Source organism: Excalfactoria chinensis, chromosome 2 (assembly GCF_039878825.1).
Source record: "Excalfactoria chinensis isolate bCotChi1 chromosome 2, bCotChi1.hap2, whole genome shotgun sequence".
In the NCBI taxonomy this organism is placed as follows: domain Eukaryota; kingdom Metazoa; phylum Chordata; class Aves; order Galliformes; family Phasianidae; genus Excalfactoria; species Excalfactoria chinensis.
The window spans coordinates 29,954,963-29,976,588 of NC_092826.1; the positions used below are offsets into that span (position 1 = coordinate 29,954,963).

The 21,626-nt window shown below is 38.9% G+C and overlaps 1 protein-coding gene across 4 annotated transcripts in view; it reads left to right on the top strand.

Moving 5' to 3' along the window:
- The window catches only part of STAU2 (staufen double-stranded RNA binding protein 2), a 154,869-nt gene that overhangs the window by 76,819 nt on the left and 56,424 nt on the right, over nt 1–21,626 (top strand). For 3 of the 4 annotated variants that reach the window (XM_072327340.1, XM_072327338.1, XM_072327341.1), the window contains exon 13: nt 13,143–13,256. The exons of the other annotated variant lie outside the window; for it this stretch is intronic. In XM_072327340.1, the coding sequence (XP_072183441.1) occupies nt 13,143–13,256 (114 nt within the window). The remainder of the gene's footprint in view (nt 1–13,142; nt 13,257–21,626) is intronic. 4 annotated transcript variants of the gene reach the window in all.

Consider the following 21,626-nt stretch of genomic DNA (forward strand, 5'->3'; position numbering starts at 1 on the left):
CTGGTATTGATGTGAAACTCTGACACTGCTGGGTCCCTGAACTGAGGTGGAGCAGTGAACAGAATCTCTGTGGGAAATGGCTTAGCGGCCTGGCAGGTGCATATCACAGGTCTCTTCACCATTTCAGCCTAGAAAGCTCTTTGTGTTCAAGAGTCTAAAAGCCTATTTCTTTACAGGTTAACTTTCTCAGGCATATTTACCAAGTAGAAAACTACTGCATTTACAAACAGATAGCTTGTTTCATGTTTCCTGAGTGACCCAAAATGATTTTTAAATTGTTAGCATGTATTTGTATTCTGGTCCCAATGATAACCATAGTTTTGTCTTTTATTGAAGAACATACACATTCTGTTCTGTTACAATGTATTTTTGGATTTTAAAGAAGAAAAAAAAAAAAAAAAAAAAAGAAAATCAATAAATGCTCATATGATGTTTCATTTGTAAATGTAAAAACGTGTTATTTCCTCTTCTGGATGTTTATTTGAACTTCATGAGTTACAGGGAACTCGTATTTAAAATGTGATGATTTAATTTAAACTCTGCTAAACTGTATATGATCTCAGTCATGTTCTGTTGTAAACCTTTAATATTAAGTTATTTGACCAGTGTATGGAAAAAGTTCTAAAAAATATATATTACATTATAATTCTGAAGATATTTGTAATTGATAAGCAGCAGTTCAGTGTCACTGAAAAAAAAACAAAAACCAACAACCAAACAGGTGTTTAGCTCAGATTCTTTCAAGGCTTGGGCTTCAAATTACCAGTGATAATTTAACAAAAATACTTCACAAGCAAGCCTTTACAAAGTCTGAATGGAGCATTTTTAGTGCTCTCTTCATATTGATGTATGCTATCAGTTAATTGTTTTGCAGACTTTGCCCCAGGTGTTCTTTAAGGAAAAAATCATCTTTGATAGAATTGCTGTTTTTAAGTGACCATGGTTTTTTAGTCATTGTTTTGCAGCTAGATTAGTTAAAGTTATTTTTGGTGACCATACAAGTGCAGTAAGTTCTTCAGGGGATTTGTTTTTGTTCAAAGATCAGAGAAACTCTTTACAGATGAATAATGTGAGCCTGCAGTAGTTACGGAGGCAAAACATGTGTTGCAGGTAGCTTGTGTACTGTAGGAAATGCCCCTGGCAGCTTCCATGGAGAACAGATAGCAGAAATGTCATGCCAAGAGTTGGACTCAATGATCCTTGTGGGTCCCTTCCCATTCAGGATGTTCTGTGATTGTAAAATGGAAGAAGATGAGAGGGAGAGCCCACTGTCCCCTGCATGGCTGTAGCACACTTGGCTTGCAGCTTTGGCAGGAGTTAGGTATGTTAACTTGATGTCTGTGGTGACCATGTAATAAGACCTCACACAGAGTGCAGTATGTTTCTACTTCTTTCATTCTGAATACAGCGGTTACACAATTGATCTCTTTTTCTTTCTTTTTTTTTTTTTTCTTTTTCTTCCCACATCTGTTTAGTGGTTAAGCATTCCGTTTGATCAATAGAGTGATTTGAATGTTGTACTGTGGGCTATTTCTGGATGTTTCCTATTTCCAGTGATGCAGGAAGACACTTGGGATGGAGTCCTGCTGGACTCTCAAGTCAGGTTTACTTGTGGCCTGTACATTTCAGCTTGTGGCTATGAACTGTAGGCAGAGGTGGTCTAAACCAAATTGGTGTTGAGCTTAGACCTCTCTCTACAGTAAATATTCATTTTGCTTTGTCAAAGACTGGATTTGGAAATCAGTCAAGGAGAAGATATCACTACTGAAATATGTATACGAATCTGAGCAAAATTTGTACCTCACTGGATTTCAAGTTAAGGCTGTAGTTTTGAACTGATCTTTGTGTATTTGCATATTCCTCACAGCAGGACCACAGGTCAAATTTTATAATGTACTTAAATACCATTTCCAAAGCTGACACAGGCACAATGGATGCCCACAGCAAGTCATTGAGACGTGTGAAAATGTCTAGAAAGCTTCTTGGGATTTTCATAAACGCCTATGTAGATTTAGTACCCAACTTCCAGTTTATAGGACTTGCTACTCTACACGTTTCACAAATTTTGGCTTCTGTCACCATGGACTGTGATACTCCTTGTGAACTCATTGCTTGAAGTTAGCATACCTGCGCAATCCCTACCCTGCACTGTGTTATGTGATTCAGATGTGCTCCGGTCTCTCAGGACAGTCTCACATGCTTTGGATTTCACTTTGGTGTGATCCATAATGCTGCTTTCTTCCATGTCTGCTCACACCTAGTGCTGTAGGATGCAGTTACTCTTACAGGAAGAGCAAAAAGGGGAAGTCTTGTCTCTTCCAGACTTAGTGTAGTATTTGAAGTAGCCATCAATTTTAGCTGAGGCCTTGCTGTGACCAATTTGTGTTTTCTCTTTGTGGGTTTAACTTGCTAAATACTACAGAAGGGTCATTTGTCTTCCAGAGTAAAGGACAGTGACCTCCACATCCACCCCTACTGAGTTTGTGAAGGTATTTGGATCTTGTTAACAGTTATAATGACAGTTGAAGAGTTCCTGGTCTTTTTAATAATAAAGAGTTTAGTCCTGAAACCATTTCTCAGGGAGATAACTTAGAGACCACCATGACAATTGGATTTGAGTTCAGTGGAAATTCTTAATACAAAAAGAATGAGCAAGGAATCCAGCATTAAGCCTGAAGTAAATAATTGAGATACAAATTGTTATCACAACTTTTGTGTATATATTCTTGAAACTTGATGCAGTGGCCTTCAACTTCCTTCATTAACATTTTGTTCCCAAGTACAACAACTCATTGATGATGGACGAAATAACAATTTCCATTCAAAAGATCTCTTCCAAAGCTGGTTGCAATTAAGAGATGTTGCTTATTTAGTTAAATTAAAATTCATTGCTGGAATCAGCTCTCCTTTCGTTAGTTTTTGTTAGCTACGTGGCTCAGTGAAATATGCATACTGTATTTGCTAGAGCTCCCTGGGAGAATTGACGGTAGCTATTTCCCTCCTGTTTTCTTGCCTCTGAAGCTGTTTTTTACCTCAGTAAAAACAATACCTTACCCTTTTTCAGTCCAACTTCCCACAGCAAGCAGAACAAATTCTCTGAATTAACTCTGATTATTGCAAGAATTCTTTGGTATGGGTTGCAAGGTTAAGGATAAAAGCAGACAGAAAAAAAGCCTAAGCACTCCCCATTGATTCCAGATTTAGATAGCCACAGTAAGTGTTATATATTTATTGTTCTGATGGTTGGGTGAAAGCAGTATGAGAAATGCTCAATATTGCAAATAATTCTCAGCAGAATCCCCAGCAGAGTCATGGTCCTGTCTTGGTTTGTTCAACATGATGATCTTCATTTCTGTTATTACTTTCATCTGAATAGAAGTATAGAGTCATAGAATCATGTGGGTTGGAAAAGGCCTTCAAGTTCACCAAGTCTGACTGTCAACCTGAGCTACTGAGTCCTATCACTTATTCACGGCCTCAATGACGTTCTTTCCCTCAAGACAGGGAACAGCTTCTTGCTTCTTTCAGCCTTTCTCCTGGCTCACTGTGTTGTGTAAAGTGACCCCATGCTGTGTCGTTCATCTTTTCTTCAGTAGTTATCTACTGATCCTACTCTGCACAAATTATAGCTATAAGTTTAATCATAAGTTTAATCATTTTCAGCTGATTGTGTTGAAGTGATCAAGTGTTTAAGGTAACTAAACTGTGGTAAAGTTAATGAAAGCAAATACCTATCTCCAGTGCATCATTAAAGGCCAATATGATTTTGCTCAGAGTGTCATCCAAATCTTAGGGGAAAAGTGTCCAATCTATTGTATTTGGGTAGGCAAAGTTCTATGTGTGGAGCCTATAAAATTAGTATAATTGTAATTATAGAGTTTGTGAATTGTCAGAGAAAGTACAGTTTCAAAGTTCCCTGCGGATGAATGAAAATGGTAAGTTTTGTCAAGTGTTCCCCTAAAACCGTTCATGAATAGTGCAGCAAGTGCTAAAATCTAGAATGTAATCCCAGATGATGCTGTTCTGTCCCTGAGCCTGGCAGCTGCAGAGAGATTTGTGGCCACTGTCAGCTTGGAACTGGAGTCTCAGCAAAAGGTCTGGTGTCATTGAGTTTAAAGATCTCACCACTAGTTCAAGCTGAAAAATATAAGCAATAGTAAGGAAGTAGCATCAGTCTTTCTAACATCATTAATTTAATGCAGATTTGGAAGCTTTGACAGCAAACTGTTTTTAAATAAATATTTCTTTGAAGATGGTCCTGTCTCCTAAAGCAAGACAAATTGGGATCTAAAAAAATTAAATAAGGCTGCTAAAGCAATTACTGCTTCATCCAAATATGTGAAACCCTTTGGAGTAGCTCAAGGGTGACTGTTGCCATTTACTATCAATTCCCATTGCAACAAAACAGGCACTGGAACTGGGCTTTTGGATCCTCTCCATGTACGTTGATTCTTTGTCTAATTGATTGGCACTGTACTTGCTCATTGATCAAATAGATCAGTTTCTATAGAATGATGTGTGGAAGTCAACGCTGAGAATATCAATTTCTGGCTTCTACAGAGGGGCAGCATCTTCCTGCGTGTTTTTACTGCACCATACTCAATGGCCACTACCAGAACCTCAGCAGCAATGTTTGTCTTTTACCAGCAGGAAATATAAACACCTACTGTAGAAATGGATGATAAAAATCCTCATTATCTTGGTTTCTGTCTCTTCCCTCTCTTGGGAATAAAAACACTGGAACTCCAAAGGGAACCTCATGTCTAATGCTGAGCACACTGCTACATGGTATGGAATGTTCCTTTGGTCACTGGTGCCAACTCTCCTGGTTCTGTCCCCTCCTTGTGCCCCCCACCCTATTAATGGCATGGCAGTGTGAGAAGATGAAACCTCCTTGGCACTGTACAGCACTGCTCAGCAACAGCTAAACATTGCTGCGTTATCAGCACAATATTGGTCACAGTTCTGAAGTACAGCACCATACAGGCTGCTGTGAAGAAAATCTCCCCCCCATCCCACCCAAAACCACTTCAGCTTTCTAAATTTCACTGGCATTTTTACAGTTCTTTACCACTAGGCAGAGATCAGGAAATTGGAGAATGCTCTTATCTGTGTGAACTTGCAGTCTTTGTTCTCTGGAGAAAACTTACACTCTTTTATCAAGTTATTTTGTTACAAAATTTCCTCCTTTATTCAAGAGGACCGCTAGTATTGTTGTAACCGTAATAGAGATTAGCAGGGGAAGAAGTTTACTCCAGGCAAGAGCAACAGCTTAGCCATGATTTTATTGACGGTTTCAGTGGTGTTTGTGATTCACACAGCACCAGTTAGGAATACAGCCAGAAGGAGGGACTGTGTGTATCAGCCAGCAGCAAGGTAAGGGTACAGCATGGGGTTTGTGGTAGGCCCAGCTTGACCTGGACTGAAGGAACTCAGTTCTGAAGCAAAAAACCTTAACAAACAGCATGAAGGGATGAAGGAGGGGAAAAGAGGCGAGTCATCTCTCACTGTGACATTCAGGTGAGGCTTTCAGAGACTTTTTGCTCGAAACTCAGTCTCCTTTAGCATCAGGAGCACAAATGAAGTGCTACGTTTTCCAGCAGTGAGATGATTGCTTCTTGAGTTAATTAAAGCATGATGATTCTTTCCACACAATGTCATGTATCTTAGCTAGTGCACACAAACAGTCTATACTTGGGATGGATCTTTCAGCAAATTCAGGCAGCTGGTTCCATACGTGCAGTTTCATGGTGATTCTTTTCCTTGTTCATCAGTATAGCATTTTGGCCTTTCACACACACTGTGTAAACAGTGAACCACTCACACTTCAGCTCTTCACTTGGGTGGCAACCTTCCTAAATAAGAGGAGTGTTCCTGAAAGTGTATTTCCATTGGCACTGTTGATATGAAGGACTTTCTATCTCTAGACTGACCAAATTCCCTTCTCACCTTACCCAGCTGTGGGCAGGTACCCAGGGAACAGCTCCTCACTGGAGCCACTTTCCAGTGCCACGCTCATCCTCTGTCAGTTCCATTAGCATTCCTTTTGTTCTTAGGCATCTGGTGAGAGCAAGGGATCCAGGCCCCCCACTCCACTCTCCTATTTCCATTGACTGAATTATAAAATTAATTTCAGTTCCTGTTGCTGCACATGCAGTATTTGTCTGTGTCAGTATGTGAGGCGAGTAAGTTGTTTCTGAGAAAAACATCAGGTGTAATATATTGTTTTGTCATGCTCTGTAGTGACTTCTTTTCTGAATAGCTAGTTTTTCTTATTTTTATCAGGTCTTTCTCATTCTTTATGGGGAGTGATTGTGTTCAACGTTTTAAGTTACTGCATTAAGTTTATGCAACATTTAACATTTAAGTTACTACTGTTACTCTCTTCTACGTCTGTATTAAATATTTTAGTTGTGGAATGCAGGAAGGGAACCAGGCAGCAAGTTGCTCTTCAACATAATTGTGGTTTTTTATAGCATGCCATGTCCCATAGCATGACTTCAGCCTCCCGACACAGGCAGCAGAGATTGCTCTCTGCTCTCTTGAGTGCTGGCTGGCTGTTGAGACTAGGATGGCTCACTTTGCATGTGCTCCACAAGAGCACCATCCTTACTAATACAAATGCTTACAGGGGTAGGGTCTAACAGAGGTAAAGTGAGCGGTAAGTCCCATACTGTACTGATCATCCCACAGGCTGCAGCAGCAGTGCCAGTAGCCAATTTTCTCTTAGTCAGAAGCAAGCATCACGTCCAGAGGTAGGAGAGAGCCAGTTCTCCTTGGCCAGACTGAGCACCTTATGTGTATGGTCAAACCTTCCCTATCCCCCATGTCACTGAAGACAGGAGATCTGAATATACACAAGTAGTATAAAATAATGATGTGTAAGCTTCTTTGGCTCAGATACACTGATTTTGTCGTTATGTTATATATTCTCTTTGGGAACTGTGTCAAGTTTTTTCAGTCTTATTCATACTTCTTATGCTTTTATAGGTGGCAAGTGTCTGCCTAGCTACGGTCAGGAATGTAAAATACTGCTGCAACGTACTGTGACAGTCTTTTGCTGCTTACTGTTATCTATTTCTGGCAGAGTAATGGTTTATTTCTTAGTCTAAAACCTAGGATTGTATTTTAGTGGAGATTTAAGGCTACGATACAGCTGGTATTTGAGCTCTGTAGGAGAAGAGCACGCGAGAACTACTCAAGATTTACTGCTGGGCTGTCAGTCTTCGGGCTACCGCATGGCTTCCCCCGTCCTGCAGTAGCTGCAGTGGAGCCCTGGCCACTGCTGGGAAGCAGACACTGCGATTGATGAGCCCGAGGCGTGCTAATCAAACATGTGTTTTCTTGACACAATGATTGTGTTATATATCACATATGAATGTACAGGCCTTTATCTTTCCTTAATGATCTAGCAAGGGGTCTTTTTAAAATGTGGGTGTTTTTCATGCACTCCTTAGATTTGTTCCACAGGGGGTGACCATTAAACACATCTGACGGGCATGCAGTTAGCCAGCTCCCTGCTGAGATTAGTAAAATACTATATTTAGTAATCGCACTACATCAAGGAACTCCAGCATTGCAGGAAACAGTTTGATTCAATGCTTTTGCTCTGATTCTTTTTAATATATTTTGTTAAATTTTCTCTCTTATTTTTTCATCTGGGGCAAGTTTTTTTTCACTCCATTCCTCTTCTGTTCCACTCTCACAAATGAGATATATGGGACTGTAAAGCAAATCGGAAGAAAGCAAAGCGGTATTCTGAATCTCTCTTGTGACACTGTGTCTGGAGAGACTGATCTCTTGTTTCTTGAAGAGATGAACCTGTTATTTGTTAGGAAAGCTCTACGAGTAATACAAGGCTTCAGGTTTTTAAGTACTAGAATACTGTATTATGAAAGCTTCTAGAGACAACTTTGAGGGAATGGTATAAAAATACCAAGCAGATTTAAGTGTTTTTTCACCATTAGTATTTCTTCACCAATAAATATGCATGAAACAGAATTTGAGCATCATCAGGATGGTTTGAATTGTTTTATTAGGTCACCTGACTGCCAGTAGATGAGTAACAGAGAGGGTAAGCTGAAAGGCTGACGTGGCAAAGATAAGCAGTTCAGTATGAAGCTGAAGGAATAAAAGTATTTCACGGGACATTTGTCCAATTGAGAATTACTGTTTCAAAATCTGATTTTTGAATTCATTTTGGTTGTTTTAGTTAGCTGTAAATCTGTGTAAAATCTGTGAAGTGATTCTGTAAATTCAGGACGAAAGTTGGTGCTTTCACTTTAAAGGGCAGATTTAAAGAAATAGCATCCTTTGTTCTAACAAAATAGTTGGGGCTTGTCAATCCAGAAGATTTGTGCCTTGCCGAACATAATAGCATTTTATTACCTAGTTTATTTCTGCCTAGCATTCTGAGACTCCCGCTGATGCTTTGACTCAGAGTAGTTTTTGGTTTGGAAACATGAACTCCAGTGTCACAGATGACTTCTTTCTTTTAGTGATTCGTATCATTTTTTTTTTTTTTTAAGTTAATAAATGTTCAATAAAGAAAGCATTTGGCCAGACAGAAGTTGTGTTTCAAACTGTGAACATCTAAGCATTGCTGTGTGAAAATAGCAGCCTTTCTTTTCCCTCCCTTCATCTCCAGTTGGTGCAGTCAGCCCAGCCCGTTGCTGACCATAGATGAGTGAGTTTGTGCCTGTAGCAGCTCTCTTGTCTTCTACAGAGATGCATCAGTAAAACATGACCCTTGTTCATGCATGAGGGATGCTCAAATCCTGACATGCCCACTGAAGACCAGGAGAGTAACTTTCAGGATGTTAGGGACATTGTGTTTGTAGAATAACATGTGCGGGTTAGCTGTGGCTGTTGTCTGAAGTTGTGTATTGGTCCAGTGTATGAAACAAGCCTGTTACAAGACAAGTACTGCAATATTTTTACTGTTTTTGTTGTAACACACATGCCGAAGGATGTCATAGTGAAGCTAGATTCGAGAGACGTGTATTTGTTTAAATGCAAAAGAAGTGGGAAATTTCGTGCTTGTGGAGCACCATTATGATAGAAGTAACCTTAACTATGACTTGCTACGTGGTTTTATACACTGCAGCTTAGTTTTTTCTCTACAAAATAGCATACATAGTTGAGAACTTTGGCTATGCCATTCCACATTCAGTTGTGACATTGTAAACATTCATTTTATATCTTCCTTTTTGCAAAGCTATAAGTGGACATCAAAATATTTCCATCTCTACAGCAATTTAAAATATTAAAAACAAGGGCTAAATTTCAACGTGGCTGTAAAATATCTTTAGATCTTCACATACATTTCTATATGCACGCGCCTGTTGGGTAGTGCTCCTGCATGCATATTCGTGCCATACAGCTTGTTCCTGTGTGACTTAATCTTTTAAAAGGATATACAGTTGCATCTCCTGGGAATATCAAACATAAAAACATGGATGTATGAGTAAATCCACTCAGATTTTGGCATGTGCTTGTGGAAAAAAAGTCGCCTAGGATTTATTTCATTGTTTTGATGCCTGGGATGCACTTTGCGTTTTATGTGCAGCAGTTTTGTGCCCTGTCTACACAGAACAATGGGGCGCTGTGTTTGGGATTCCTGAGCGGGTTATACATGATTTATCTCAGACACTGGCCGTGTGCAGTTACCCAGGAGAAAAGCGAGCAGTGCTGTGTGCTTTTCCCAATAAATGGGCACTCATTTAGAATTATTGCCAGGATCTGGCAGTGGCACTGCTTCGTGCTGTGTAGAAGTACCTTTGAGCGCACAGTTACACGTAAATCACTGGTAACAGGCTGAGTTCTTGAGTTTTAACTCAGGAACTTGCACGACCCACACTGCAGACATCGACATGTTGGACATTATTTTCTAACCAAATTGTAATGCTGTTCTATTGAAAGAAACCTCTGCTTGTATGATAACCAAACAAAATATTACAAACTTTAATGACGGAAATTTCAATGCTGTTCAATCCTTAAAATACACATTATTACCTTAATTATGAAAAATCAAAGCCTGGAAATTAGGATGTAGTTTGTAATTATTCTCAGAGCTTTTTTTGTTATTATTTTTTTATCTACATAATATATGGAAAGGGAAAATGACCAGTTCTGGCTACGGTTAAGCCATTCCTCATGGGCTCTAGATGGGAGCTCCCACTGCCTCCTCTCCTCCCCATCAGAGGGGCAGTGCAGGCAGGCAGGCTGGGGGCAGCACTCGCTTTAACCACAGGCACTTAGTAACTTAAATAAGAAAAGGATTACTGCTGTTGTTAATCTTAGCAATAGCTGTGCAAGCACTCTTGGAGCACTTGGCCAGCCTTCAGTTGCTGCTCCTCTATCACAGATTCTGAAGGAAGCATTTGCTACGCCTTTTGTGTTCCCCTGCCTTGGATGATAATGATATTCTTAAAGCAGTTTTATAGACATTCAAGAGCCTCTCATACTTAGTCATAGTAGCACAGACATGTCAGACGAAACATTTACAGTGTATTGCTAGCTGAAAATCTAGAACCATCTGCTGCTATTTGGACTATTTGGTAACTATTTGACTACCACCATTTCTATCTAAGTGCCCATTCTGCTCAAATCAACAAATACCTCTCCACATTTAGTTGACAAAAAGCTCTTAAACTTAAGATTGCAGATCACATTTGAAGAAGAAACAGAAATAAAATAGTGAGTTTGAGATTGCAGTGGCTGGGCTGACAAATGGCAAAACAGGACATTTAACCAAACTAGGATATTAGTCACATATGTACCAAAATATAGAGAAATAAAAACGAATGTTTCTTGCTGACGCTATAAATCTGTAGGCTAGAGAGACTTGATGAAAGGACAAGATTCTGTTTTGTCCTCCTTTCGAAGTTGAATCTTTTGATTTTATATCTTTGTTTTCTATAATTAACATCAAGAGTGTTTATTTTGGTTAAAATGAAGAACTTCAGCAGAGCAAGAAATAATTAGAGGACTGTTGTCTAAGAAATTATGAAGTAATGGCCTCGAAGTAAAGGCCAAAAAATGCATCAAGAAATTCTTCCAGGGAGGTTAAGCCTAGAAAGATACCAAAATTCTGAATTTATTGCAGTTTCAACATGGAATTCAAAAGCAGGGTGTGGGTCAAATCTGGTATTGCACATGATAATGTGATGCGGTACTTTTAATTTTCCCTCTGAATGTCTCCTGTTCTTTCATCTTGTTAACTTTGCTTTATTCCAGTGAGCATTAGTGTACTGTAACTTTATTCTTATTACTCCCATCAAAAATGAGCCAACCACATGCTAAGCAGTTCAGAAAGTTCCATTTTTCTATTTCTCCGTATGCTCTCTGCAACGTGTACTTTTCTAGGTCACCAGATTTTGCCCCTTTTGCTGTGTCACATTTGCAGGACAGAATCTTCCTTGTCAGTTTTTCTGCCCCATTTCTCCACATTGCTTTCCCACAACACATACTGGGCAGAATATCTAGCTTGCAACTAGATACTGCAGTTGTGGAGTCTTGATAAGTTCTTGTCATAACAGTAGTCCTTGACATTTAAAGAACTTCAGTTTATATGTGCAAGCCAAATTTCATACCTTCATACTTCTTTCGATTAATCAAAGTTAAACCATTGTATATGTGAAGGGGCCTCTTGTGGTTTCTAAGTAAGTAGTATGGCTTTTCTGGCAGAGAGCCACAGGCAATTTAGTAGGCATGTATTGTGGGGGTTGAGAGAGGAGGAGAGACAGGGATAATCCAGAAAGCTTTAACAAGGGCTGAGTGAAATCAGTATTTCTATACTAACTGCAAGAATGCTGTATTCTGTATCCAACTTTTAGCCACAGCTAATTTATTTTATTTTTTTTTTCAATGTGTTGTCAGTAAATTAATTCTGCGATACAGCAATGATTTGATTTTCCTCTCACTCAACCAGTCTTGCACTGGTTTTGCCTCACTTGAATGATTCCTGGTTTGCACCTGTGGCGGGGAAGATATAGGCACAGTGAATAGGGCGTGCATGGTTTATGAATCAGTATCATGAATGTTGCTAAATCACTTCCAAGGAACAACGTGGCTCCTAGTTGTTCTCAAAAATAATTTTGTAGCTTACGTATAAAGGTGAGGCTTTCTCACGTAACCTTTGCCTGAGATCTATACAGCTGTAAATAGATACTAACATAAAAGGTCTGTCTCCAGCAGAGCTGATCTCTCTTTCCATTTCTGACAGGGGTCACATAGCCAATGTAAATTACCACCATAAACCAAATTCCATCTCTCTTGTAGAACAAAGTGCTTGATCTGCCTGTCTAGAAGCCGGGAGCTACATAGCAGATTGTAATATTTCAGCAATTCAGCATGAGTGGCAACGTGTTCTTAATAATGAAATGCTGGCAACATTTAACTTAATTTTGTCTCGACATATTAAAATCCATCCTTTCTGTAGGGGATTTAAGAGCTATCTGAAGGGGGACTGAAGACAAGAAAAATAGTTCAAGTAGAAGCAATAGCTTCCTCTGTATTTCATGCAAGAGTCAGGTTTAACATGCACATCTTGACATTAGTAGAGAATAAGTTACTCTTAGAAAAAGATGGCCTAGCCGTCTCAGGAAGAATGTGAATTCTTCACCGTGCTATCCATCATTTTGATTTAATTACAAAATCAAATTAAAATATACAACAGTGTGTAGCCATGCCAAGTAAGTTAGTGAATTTTATTAGATAAGGCATTTCAATTGAAAAATGAAAACTGTTACTGCCAGGGTTTTGGAGGTGTAATGACTTACATGGATGTTTTATAGCCAAGCTACAAAATGTTCAAAATGGCATTGCCTTAGAAACTATGACTTGAAACTAGGTTGTTGTGATTGTGTAGGTATAACATCTTGAGTTCAGTCTAAAAGGCTGTAGAGACTGGAGAACATAGAATTTGTAAATTATCAAACAGTTCACTCAGAAAATTTAGCCCCAGTACAATATGTGACTACCTAAAATATTTTACACAATCCTTGTTTTGTATTAGAGATGAATTCAATGTAAATGTTTGGAATTCTTCTTACAAACTTGTTGAAAAGGGACAGTATTGTAGCATGACTCCCTTGTACAAACCTGGTGTTTAGCAGATTACGTATGTTATTCTGTTATAGGTACACTACAGTGATAGACAAAATGGCAAAGAGTGTATGACCTGTTTGACACTGTCTCCTGTGCAGATGACTTTCCAAGGTATCGGAAGCTCCATTGAAGCCAGCCATGACCAGGTATAATACCTTCACCCACACTCCTGTACTTTTATTAATATCTAGTTAGGCCAGAATGTCAGCATTAGTAAATTTATTCATAGACACGTCTTTTGGTTTTTGTATGGCATGTTCTTGTCAGTGGGATTTTCCTATCTCACCATGGTAAAATCCTGAATCTCTGAAGAGTTCCCAAAAAGGAGGCAGAACTATGTTCCCTTTTGCAGATTCTTAAGACACGTTAAGAAAGCCTGTAGGACTTGCTTTGATTCTGTAGTCAGATGTAAGGTTTCTGCAAAGGTCTTGTTTTATTTTAAATATGTATCAGTTCTTGTCTATCCTATTTTTACTGTAAGATTGTGAGTAGCTGGAAAAACAAAGAGATGAAGCCATCATCTCTAACCGTCATCTGTCACAAGAAACTGTCATTTGAGGGGGAAAAGGGATTTTCAGTCAGGCTGTGTAAAACTCCCATTTTGTTTGGCTATTGTTAAAATGTTTAATTCAAGCTTTGGGCAAACAGCCAAGGGGAAAAAAAAATGTCACTCATCACCCTACTGCTTCCAATGGGAACTGAGGGGGACTTCCATTCTACTCCTTTCGTCCTCCGGTAGTCTTATGTGTAAAATAAGACAAGACACTGATATTCTGCAAGTTTTTGAAGCAAAAAGGAAATAAATACAAGAAAACTAGAAACCACACTTTGCATCTTTTAGATTCAGTAGATTAGAAAAAGGACTATTCTTATTTGACTTCGCAGACTGTCTTTAAATTATTCTATGCTCTGATTTACCTTCCATTTAATCAGAATCTGTGCAAGAAAAGGGAAAAGTCACCTGAAGAATTATGAGAATTAGTTACCTTTGAGAAAAAAGTTCAGACATGTAGCCATATTTTAGGTGGATTTTGTTTTGTTTTGTTTTGTTTTAATTGGAAGTCTCTGAGTTAGTTGTTAACATAAACTAAGCCCATTAGTTATTTACATGGTAACATGAGGATACTTCCTGTCCTTAAGTGTTTGGTGTTTTACAGTAATGGAGAGCTGGGGTAAGTCAGACGGCTTCGACAGCCGTATTCCATTGAGTCCTCATTTTGTCCAGCAATTTGTTTATGCTGTTCTAAATCCGCTCAGTTTTTCTTTCAGTAAAGATTGCCTTTTAAAATTTACTTATGTCTCAAATACAATATTTAGACATTTCCATGAGTATAAGGTGGTCCCTGTCAACTTGCTAACAACTACATTCTGGGCTACCAGCCAGCTTGGCCTTTGTCTTAGCATTTATTTAGGCTAGAGTATGATATGTAAACAGAAAAAGACGTTGTAAGCAAAAAGTACGTTTAAGTCATCTAAATAATTATATATTTAAGAAGTCTAAATGAAAAAGTGTTACTGAGCTTGAAAAGTTAAGCACCTAGATATTAGGAAATTCCAGATTATGTGCAGCATTAGTTTGTTCCCAAGAGTACTGCTTCAGTGCTCAAAACAGGACATGCTTCTGGGAGGAAAGAAACTGCGTACAAAAAATATAGCTGAAGATTACATTATTGGCTGTACACAAATGGGTAGAATTAAGCCTGTTTGGTCCATTATGAAACTAGAATTTCCTAATCTTGCTTCAATTTGCAGTTTAAGTAACGTTCCTTCATCGTTTCTTTTAGTTATGTAATTTTCCACATAGCTTTTAAAAAAGAGAGAAAAATGATTTGTCATTGCATGATGGGGTGGTTGTTGCATTAGTGAACCCACATCACTTGTGCAAAGATTTTGTCTGAGCTGGGAGCAGAGGAAGATAATCATCTCAAAGCCAACAGGCTTTGATCACAAAAGAGATCCACGTGCTGGTCAGGAGGCACAAAGTTCTGCTCATTCCCTTTCTAAACGTTAAAGACATCCTGCTTTGGGGGGAAGAGAGATGCTGCTGTCAGCTTTTGTTTGGTATGGGGAGTGGCGGGACTCGGTTGAAGCATTATTTGCTATCACCTAAGTAAACAGAGAAAAAATAGTAATTAGCAACCAGACAGAACATACATAATATGCTGGCCAGGCACTGGAATTAATTAGTGATAGAATTGGATCTCATAATAAGTGATTAAAAATAATTCCCATTTCTTTTTAATTTCTGTCTGATTTGGTATAATTTTACTTTTATTTTCCTGCAACTTCACTCGCAGCAGGCTTATATGATACCCTTACTTTTATAAATATAAGAAGCAGAACTACTGTACAATATTAAGCTGAGTTGCCCTCATTTCAAAGTTTCAAACAGAATAAATGCAAGGTAGACATATACTACTGTAAAACTGGAAACTGTTCTTTAAGTTACTTCTGCATCATCTATTTTCCACTGTATAATTCAGGCGGGCTATTCATCAGTACACCTCTAATTTCAGTGCATAAGTGTTGATTTGTGTCAGCTGTGAGGCATGGCACAGTTTGATTTAAGGATCTGTCTCTTGCCATGCTTATGAAGATAATTCTACTCATGTTGAATTTAAAATAGCGACTTTGTAAATTTAGCTGGTGTTTTGTGTTGGTTTGTTTGATTGGTAGGGTTTTTTTAATTTTGCTTTTATTGGAAAACTGTCTCAGTAAGACTGGAATTGTTTCACTGTGAGAAGGTGGTAGAATCTGCTATGTGAGTGTGTCCGATAAGACAAATGTATACCAGAATTGTCATTATGTTGTGGCAAAAAGGCTACAGCTGACCAAATACCTTGATCAAAAAAAAAGAAGCAAAAATAAGAAAATCTGGTTTCCAGTAGTGCTGTAGTCTTCTTTTAGGGCTAAATTGCCTTTTGTAGCATAGGAAACTCTCACTTTTCAGTGGCAGACTTGATGTAAGTGTATTGCCTTGCTGTTTCAAATGTACCAAGTCATGACACGACACTTTGCGAACTCACCTGCTTTTTTCCAACACATAGTAGGAAATCTGTCTTTTCATTCCTTAGGCTGATTTAGATTCTGTGTTTGATAGGAGTCATTTCTTATTTTTATTTTATTTTATTTTATTTTCAAACACTTCATCATTTGAGCAATTTCAGATTGTAGCAAATTGTTCATACTGGGAAGTTTATAAGTGTGTATTCCAAACATCTGACAGGACGCATCTCATTTGGTTATGGAGCAGTGTTTTCAAAGCTATCACTGTTTTTTCATTTTCCTTTTGGCAAACAGTAAGGAAAAAAGAGAAACATTTCTACAGTGTAACTGTAGTCAAGTTTGTTTCGTTGGGTTTTGCATTCACGTGTGCCAAATTCCTCAACAGAAACTTCATGATTTTTAGAAGATTCTTTCATGAGTTATTTCTTTTTCTATTCTATTGTGCGGTATCTAACATCATCCTTCTAAATTTCTCTTTCCTTAATAGACACTATTTTTTAGATGGGTTTTTATTGTTGTTTGTTTGTTTGATTGTTTCAATAGAACTCAGCTACAAGCTACTTAAAATAGTCACCACTTGTAGTCAGTACCATAAGTTTCTAAAGATGTTCTCCACTCAGTATCAGTTACAGGACTTGCTATAATGGTGTGTAGGTTAAATTTGATGGTCTGTGAAATACAAGAAGTCAGAATTAACATAGTTTAAGTATAAAAGCAATGCTTCCACTTCATCTTGAACAGCTTCCGTATCTACACATCTATTTTACAAGCTTGCAAATAGTATTTACTGTCTCTTGTGACTTTGTAATGGTTGGCGCTTTTCTCTATGTTTCATCTCTGAATGTAGGATGTCAGGAGCATAAATACCCCTGTGGTTCTCATAGCTGTGAAGAAAATCCTGGAAAAAAGGAGTATATTGAGATCAATCTTAAGGCTTGCAGAGAAGCAAACAAATTGAAAGTATGAACATTTGCTTTAAAAGGAAATTATTTTTAAAAGTCAATCCTGGTAATAGAGAAAAACAGGTTGAGCCCATCCTGGGATTTTGAAAGCTTGCCATAGAGTGCTCTGCCACTACAGCTGAGTTTTTAATCCCCAGATAACTTGATGTTCACGGTGAGATTACCATCTCTCTACATAGACTTTAAGAGGCAGCTCAAAGACCAACATATTTTTTTTAAAGTCTCATTACTTTAATACTTTTTTCATTGTTTTGGAGGCTTGAACGTCTGTTTGTTTTTTGAAACTGGCAGTGCTACCTATTTGTTACTAACTTTTGCTTCAGCCAGTAGTCTCTATGACATTTGCTGTTAAAGGAATGAAGAATTATCTTTTATGTTGAGTCCATACCATCTTAATTGTATCCATTTAATAAGTTGTATGTTAGATCATGTTTTCTGAACTCTTCTGCACATTGCAGTGCATAAACTAGAACATTTGTTTCTCAGGGCAGGTAACAGTTTTGTAAAGTTATATATAATCACATTTATTTTTGAGTATAAATATAACTGGAGAAAAAAATAATAAGCAGGGGCAGAAATAGGAGTGGAAGACCTCTGGATGAGGTAGACTTGGTGAGAGAGCCCAACAGGGATGGGGAGGCTGTGCTGAAAGGATGCTGCTACACTGAGCTGTTTCAAAAACTGCTGGTGAGAACCTGGAAAGACAGTGTCAGTAAACAGTGAAGTGAAACATGCTGTGTAGGTAACCCTCACTGTTGGCCTGCAAACAGATGTTCCTGGGCAAGGTTAAGGCCTTATGAGGTGAGCAGCTCCTGGTGAGGTGGTGGTAGTTCTCTGGGGATGAAAGGCCTTGGGGATGGCTGACAGGCCTGAGACATTAAAACTTAGGACAAGGTATAAGGAGAATTTGTTATAATTACAAATACTTAATACATATGGAGGTCCACAGCTCTCTGTTTTCTATGCTCTTGAGTTTGTAGAGCATGCTTAGGAACATCATCGAGGGAAGTTATTTTCAGCTGGAGTCACTGACTAACCTGTGAGAGAAACAAGCACAAAAGATTAATGGTGCATTCAGTGATGATACAGAAGATGGGAATTCATCCAGTGCTGTAACCAAAGTAGATGAATAGGATTGGGATTTTTGCTAAGATACATTTCCAAATCAGAAAAGTAAAAAAATAAATAAATAAAAATTGTTTAAAGATTTTTTTTACTGGATATTCCATTAATTCCTGCTTGAAATGAAATCATGTTGGACTGCAATTACTGCTTTCTATGTGTTCAGATTTACTTCTCAGTAGGCATTTTTTATCCTGGACATAGAAGAAAAAAAAAAAGAGAGAAAATGCTAGGATTTTCTTTAAAAAATACAAGTATTTCTTCTTTCAACTGGTATTGTATGTTTCCCTTGTCGACTGATTTCTCCTTTATTTACTGTCAATTCAGTGTTCATCTCTCTGGGATGATTTCCTCAATAAAATGTGAAAAGTTTAGTATGACTCACTGAAAACCTTCTAGCCATTTTCCCAGGGCTGGATGATTCCATCACAGCCCCTTCACTACCAGACTCCTACCTGCTCTTGTGAAACTGCCTCCCGCAGCCAAGGCTCCTGCTGTGCTGGTGTGAGCTGGCTGGCTGCTGCCATTTCCCTGACAGCTCCATAACCTTCAGGGCATGGCCAGAGCTGAGCTCCTGGTGCTCTCCAGGAGACAGTTTGCTCGTGACAGAAATATAAACTGCTTTTGATATATAGCACCAAGCTTTGCTCTTCTATCATTGTGTTGGGAAACTTGCACCTCTTAAGGCTGACACTGCAGTCAGGAATCATCCCAGCAGGTTTAGGTTAGGCTCACCAGGTTGTTGTCTGCTATTTTCTACTTTCTTCCTTGTCTGCTCTGCTCCCCACAACTGTACAACTGCATTAGTACGCTGTGTCCGTAGCCTACATCTTCTGTTTCACATTAACTCACACTGGATGTACGTGACAGAACATTTGCTTTTCCCTGGCAGCAGCTGAATTTTTCCTTGATGAGCCTAAGATCAAACGTCTGTATTTGTTCAGAATGTGTAATCTTTCATTTTCCAAAAGTGAGTTACTAATTAACTGTCAAATGGGAACAAAATGTAAACCAAGACACTGCTGTCTCCCAGACCTTTTCAGTGCTCACATTCGGGGCTTCTTGAGCAGCTTCCTAATGTGAATGCCTCTCACTGAAGATGCAGAACAGCAATTTTCAGCGCCCTGTGTAGGTATGTTTGTTTACACAATAATGTCAGTGGGATATAAAATGCTACTGTTGCAGTCTGCAGGTATCTTGCGTATTTCTCATGTAAATGATGATGACTGCCTGTATTTTGGGGTCCGTTTCCTCCTCTGTTAAAAAAAATATCATGAGGTATCCATGTGACAACTATAGATGAAGTTTCACAGCAGTAGCAAGGTAGAAAGAATCAAAGAATAACTGAGGCTGGCGGGACCCTCCACATCCAACTGATCCAAATTATGCTCAAACAGGGACATCCAGAGCAGGATGCCTAGGTTGGCCTTTGAGTATCTCCAAAATGGGAGTCTTTACCTTGGCTGTTTCCTTCCCTTGACTTCATCTCCAGCTCTGGCTGTAGATTCTTCTGCCTCCTAAACCACTGAGCTGGTAGAAAGTAACTCGAGTTTTTAGCCTGCTGAGATGAACTGGCCCACGGAGAGTAAGATGAGTACCAGAACCAAAATGAGAGAGACGTCAGGACAGACCAGATACAACAAGTGAGATGGAATGGGTGGCATCCACTATTCACAGCAGCTAGCCAGTAGATCAGCTTCCTATCTTGTAAAATGTCACTTGAAATGGGTGAGACAAAATTAACTCTGTAGAAAGGTGATTTTATTGTGTAAATGTTTGGCTTTTCTTGAACCTGTTTAGCTTTCTTGAACCTGTTCCCTGTTCAGTAGTATGATTTGGCATAAAGAACAGGAGTGCACACAGAAGGAGGAAGCGCAGGATCATAGCATCTCTAACCCTGAGCTCATAACCTATAGAATTTTAGCTGCTTTGGATCTGCACCCTTTGTAATTGCTTGTATTAAAATACCTAAGTGGGCTTTCAGTGCAGTGCAACATGTGGAAATGAAAAGAAAGGCATGAACAACATGCAATGAGCCAGCCTTCCAAGGACCACAGACCAGCTGCTTGCTATCCTTTGTAATGTAATGTGCTTCTAGTTTATTTTGTTATACTGTTACTTTAGGCTCATTGGGCCAATTGTGAAATACAAAAATCTTGATTATTTATTTATTGCTGCTGCTGTTGCTGTCAGGGAAGGCAAGGAGATAAAGGTATTGGAGAAACTTGGGGAAGCTGAAAGCATCTGTTTGCTGCTTTGTCACACTGCAGCAGAATCACAGAATCACAGAATCACAGAATTGTAGGTGTTGGAAGGGACCTCCAGAGATCATTGAGTCCAACCCCCCTGCCAAAGCAGGTTCCCTACACCAGGTCGCACAGGTAGGTATCCAGGCAGGTACTGAATATCTGCAGAGAAGGAGACTCCACAACCCCCCTGGGCTGCGTGTTCCAGTGCTCCATCACCCTCACCGTAAAGAAGTACTTGTGCACATCCACGTGGAACTTCCTATGCTCCAGTTTCTGGCCGTTTCCCCTTGTTGTGTCTCCATATGTTGCTGGAAAGAGTATAGCCTCGACACTTTTCCCCCCAAAGGATATTCAGCCCATTTGCATTACCAAGAAATCTAACAGCTTTTTCCCTGGCAGGAATGACCAGCTGGAAGACAACAGGGGTAGGTTCTTCTACTCAGTAGTTAAAAAAGGATAGACAGAGTCCCACTGGGCAAAAGTTGGTAACAGAGATGGAGCCCAAAATGAAGTGAAAGTAGACCACTCTAGCACCTTGTCTTGCAGCTGGGATTGACAAGGTCTCATCTTTCATCTTGACTTCTAATGAGCAGCATTTTCAATCAAATAGCTGTATTTGTTTCAGTTTCTAGGTCTGTAAATCTTCCAAGCCTTTTGAATTAAAGCTAACACTCAGCCAAAACCCAGTTGTCTGTTTTATAGGCCCTTCCATTTTAGACTGGTATTAGGAAAATATACACTCTACTTTATTGTTTACACTGTACTTGCCAGAATTATTTTTCACACGCTAATCAAAGTAATGCCATATCTGTTTGCTGATACATTTTTAATCACTTGTCGTTCAAATAAGTTGCTTAACACACTAATTATATATTTGGCATTTCATCATATGTCTCCTTAATACTTCTACAAGACAAAATAATGGTTTGCACATGTTGCATCTGAAGAATTGTGCTTTTGCCAAAATTGTGTTTGCCACCTCACTTTCTCACTCCTCTTGAAATAACATGACATGGCTGGCATTATGCATTCAAGTACTACAAAAGTTTCAGAGCTTTTTGTCTGAGTAGTCGTAATACAACTAACTGGACCTACGCAGTGCAAGTAGGAACTGAATGTGACATCCTATACCCCTTCATTTCAAAGAGGCCAGGATCTCATAATTCATCTTCTGACA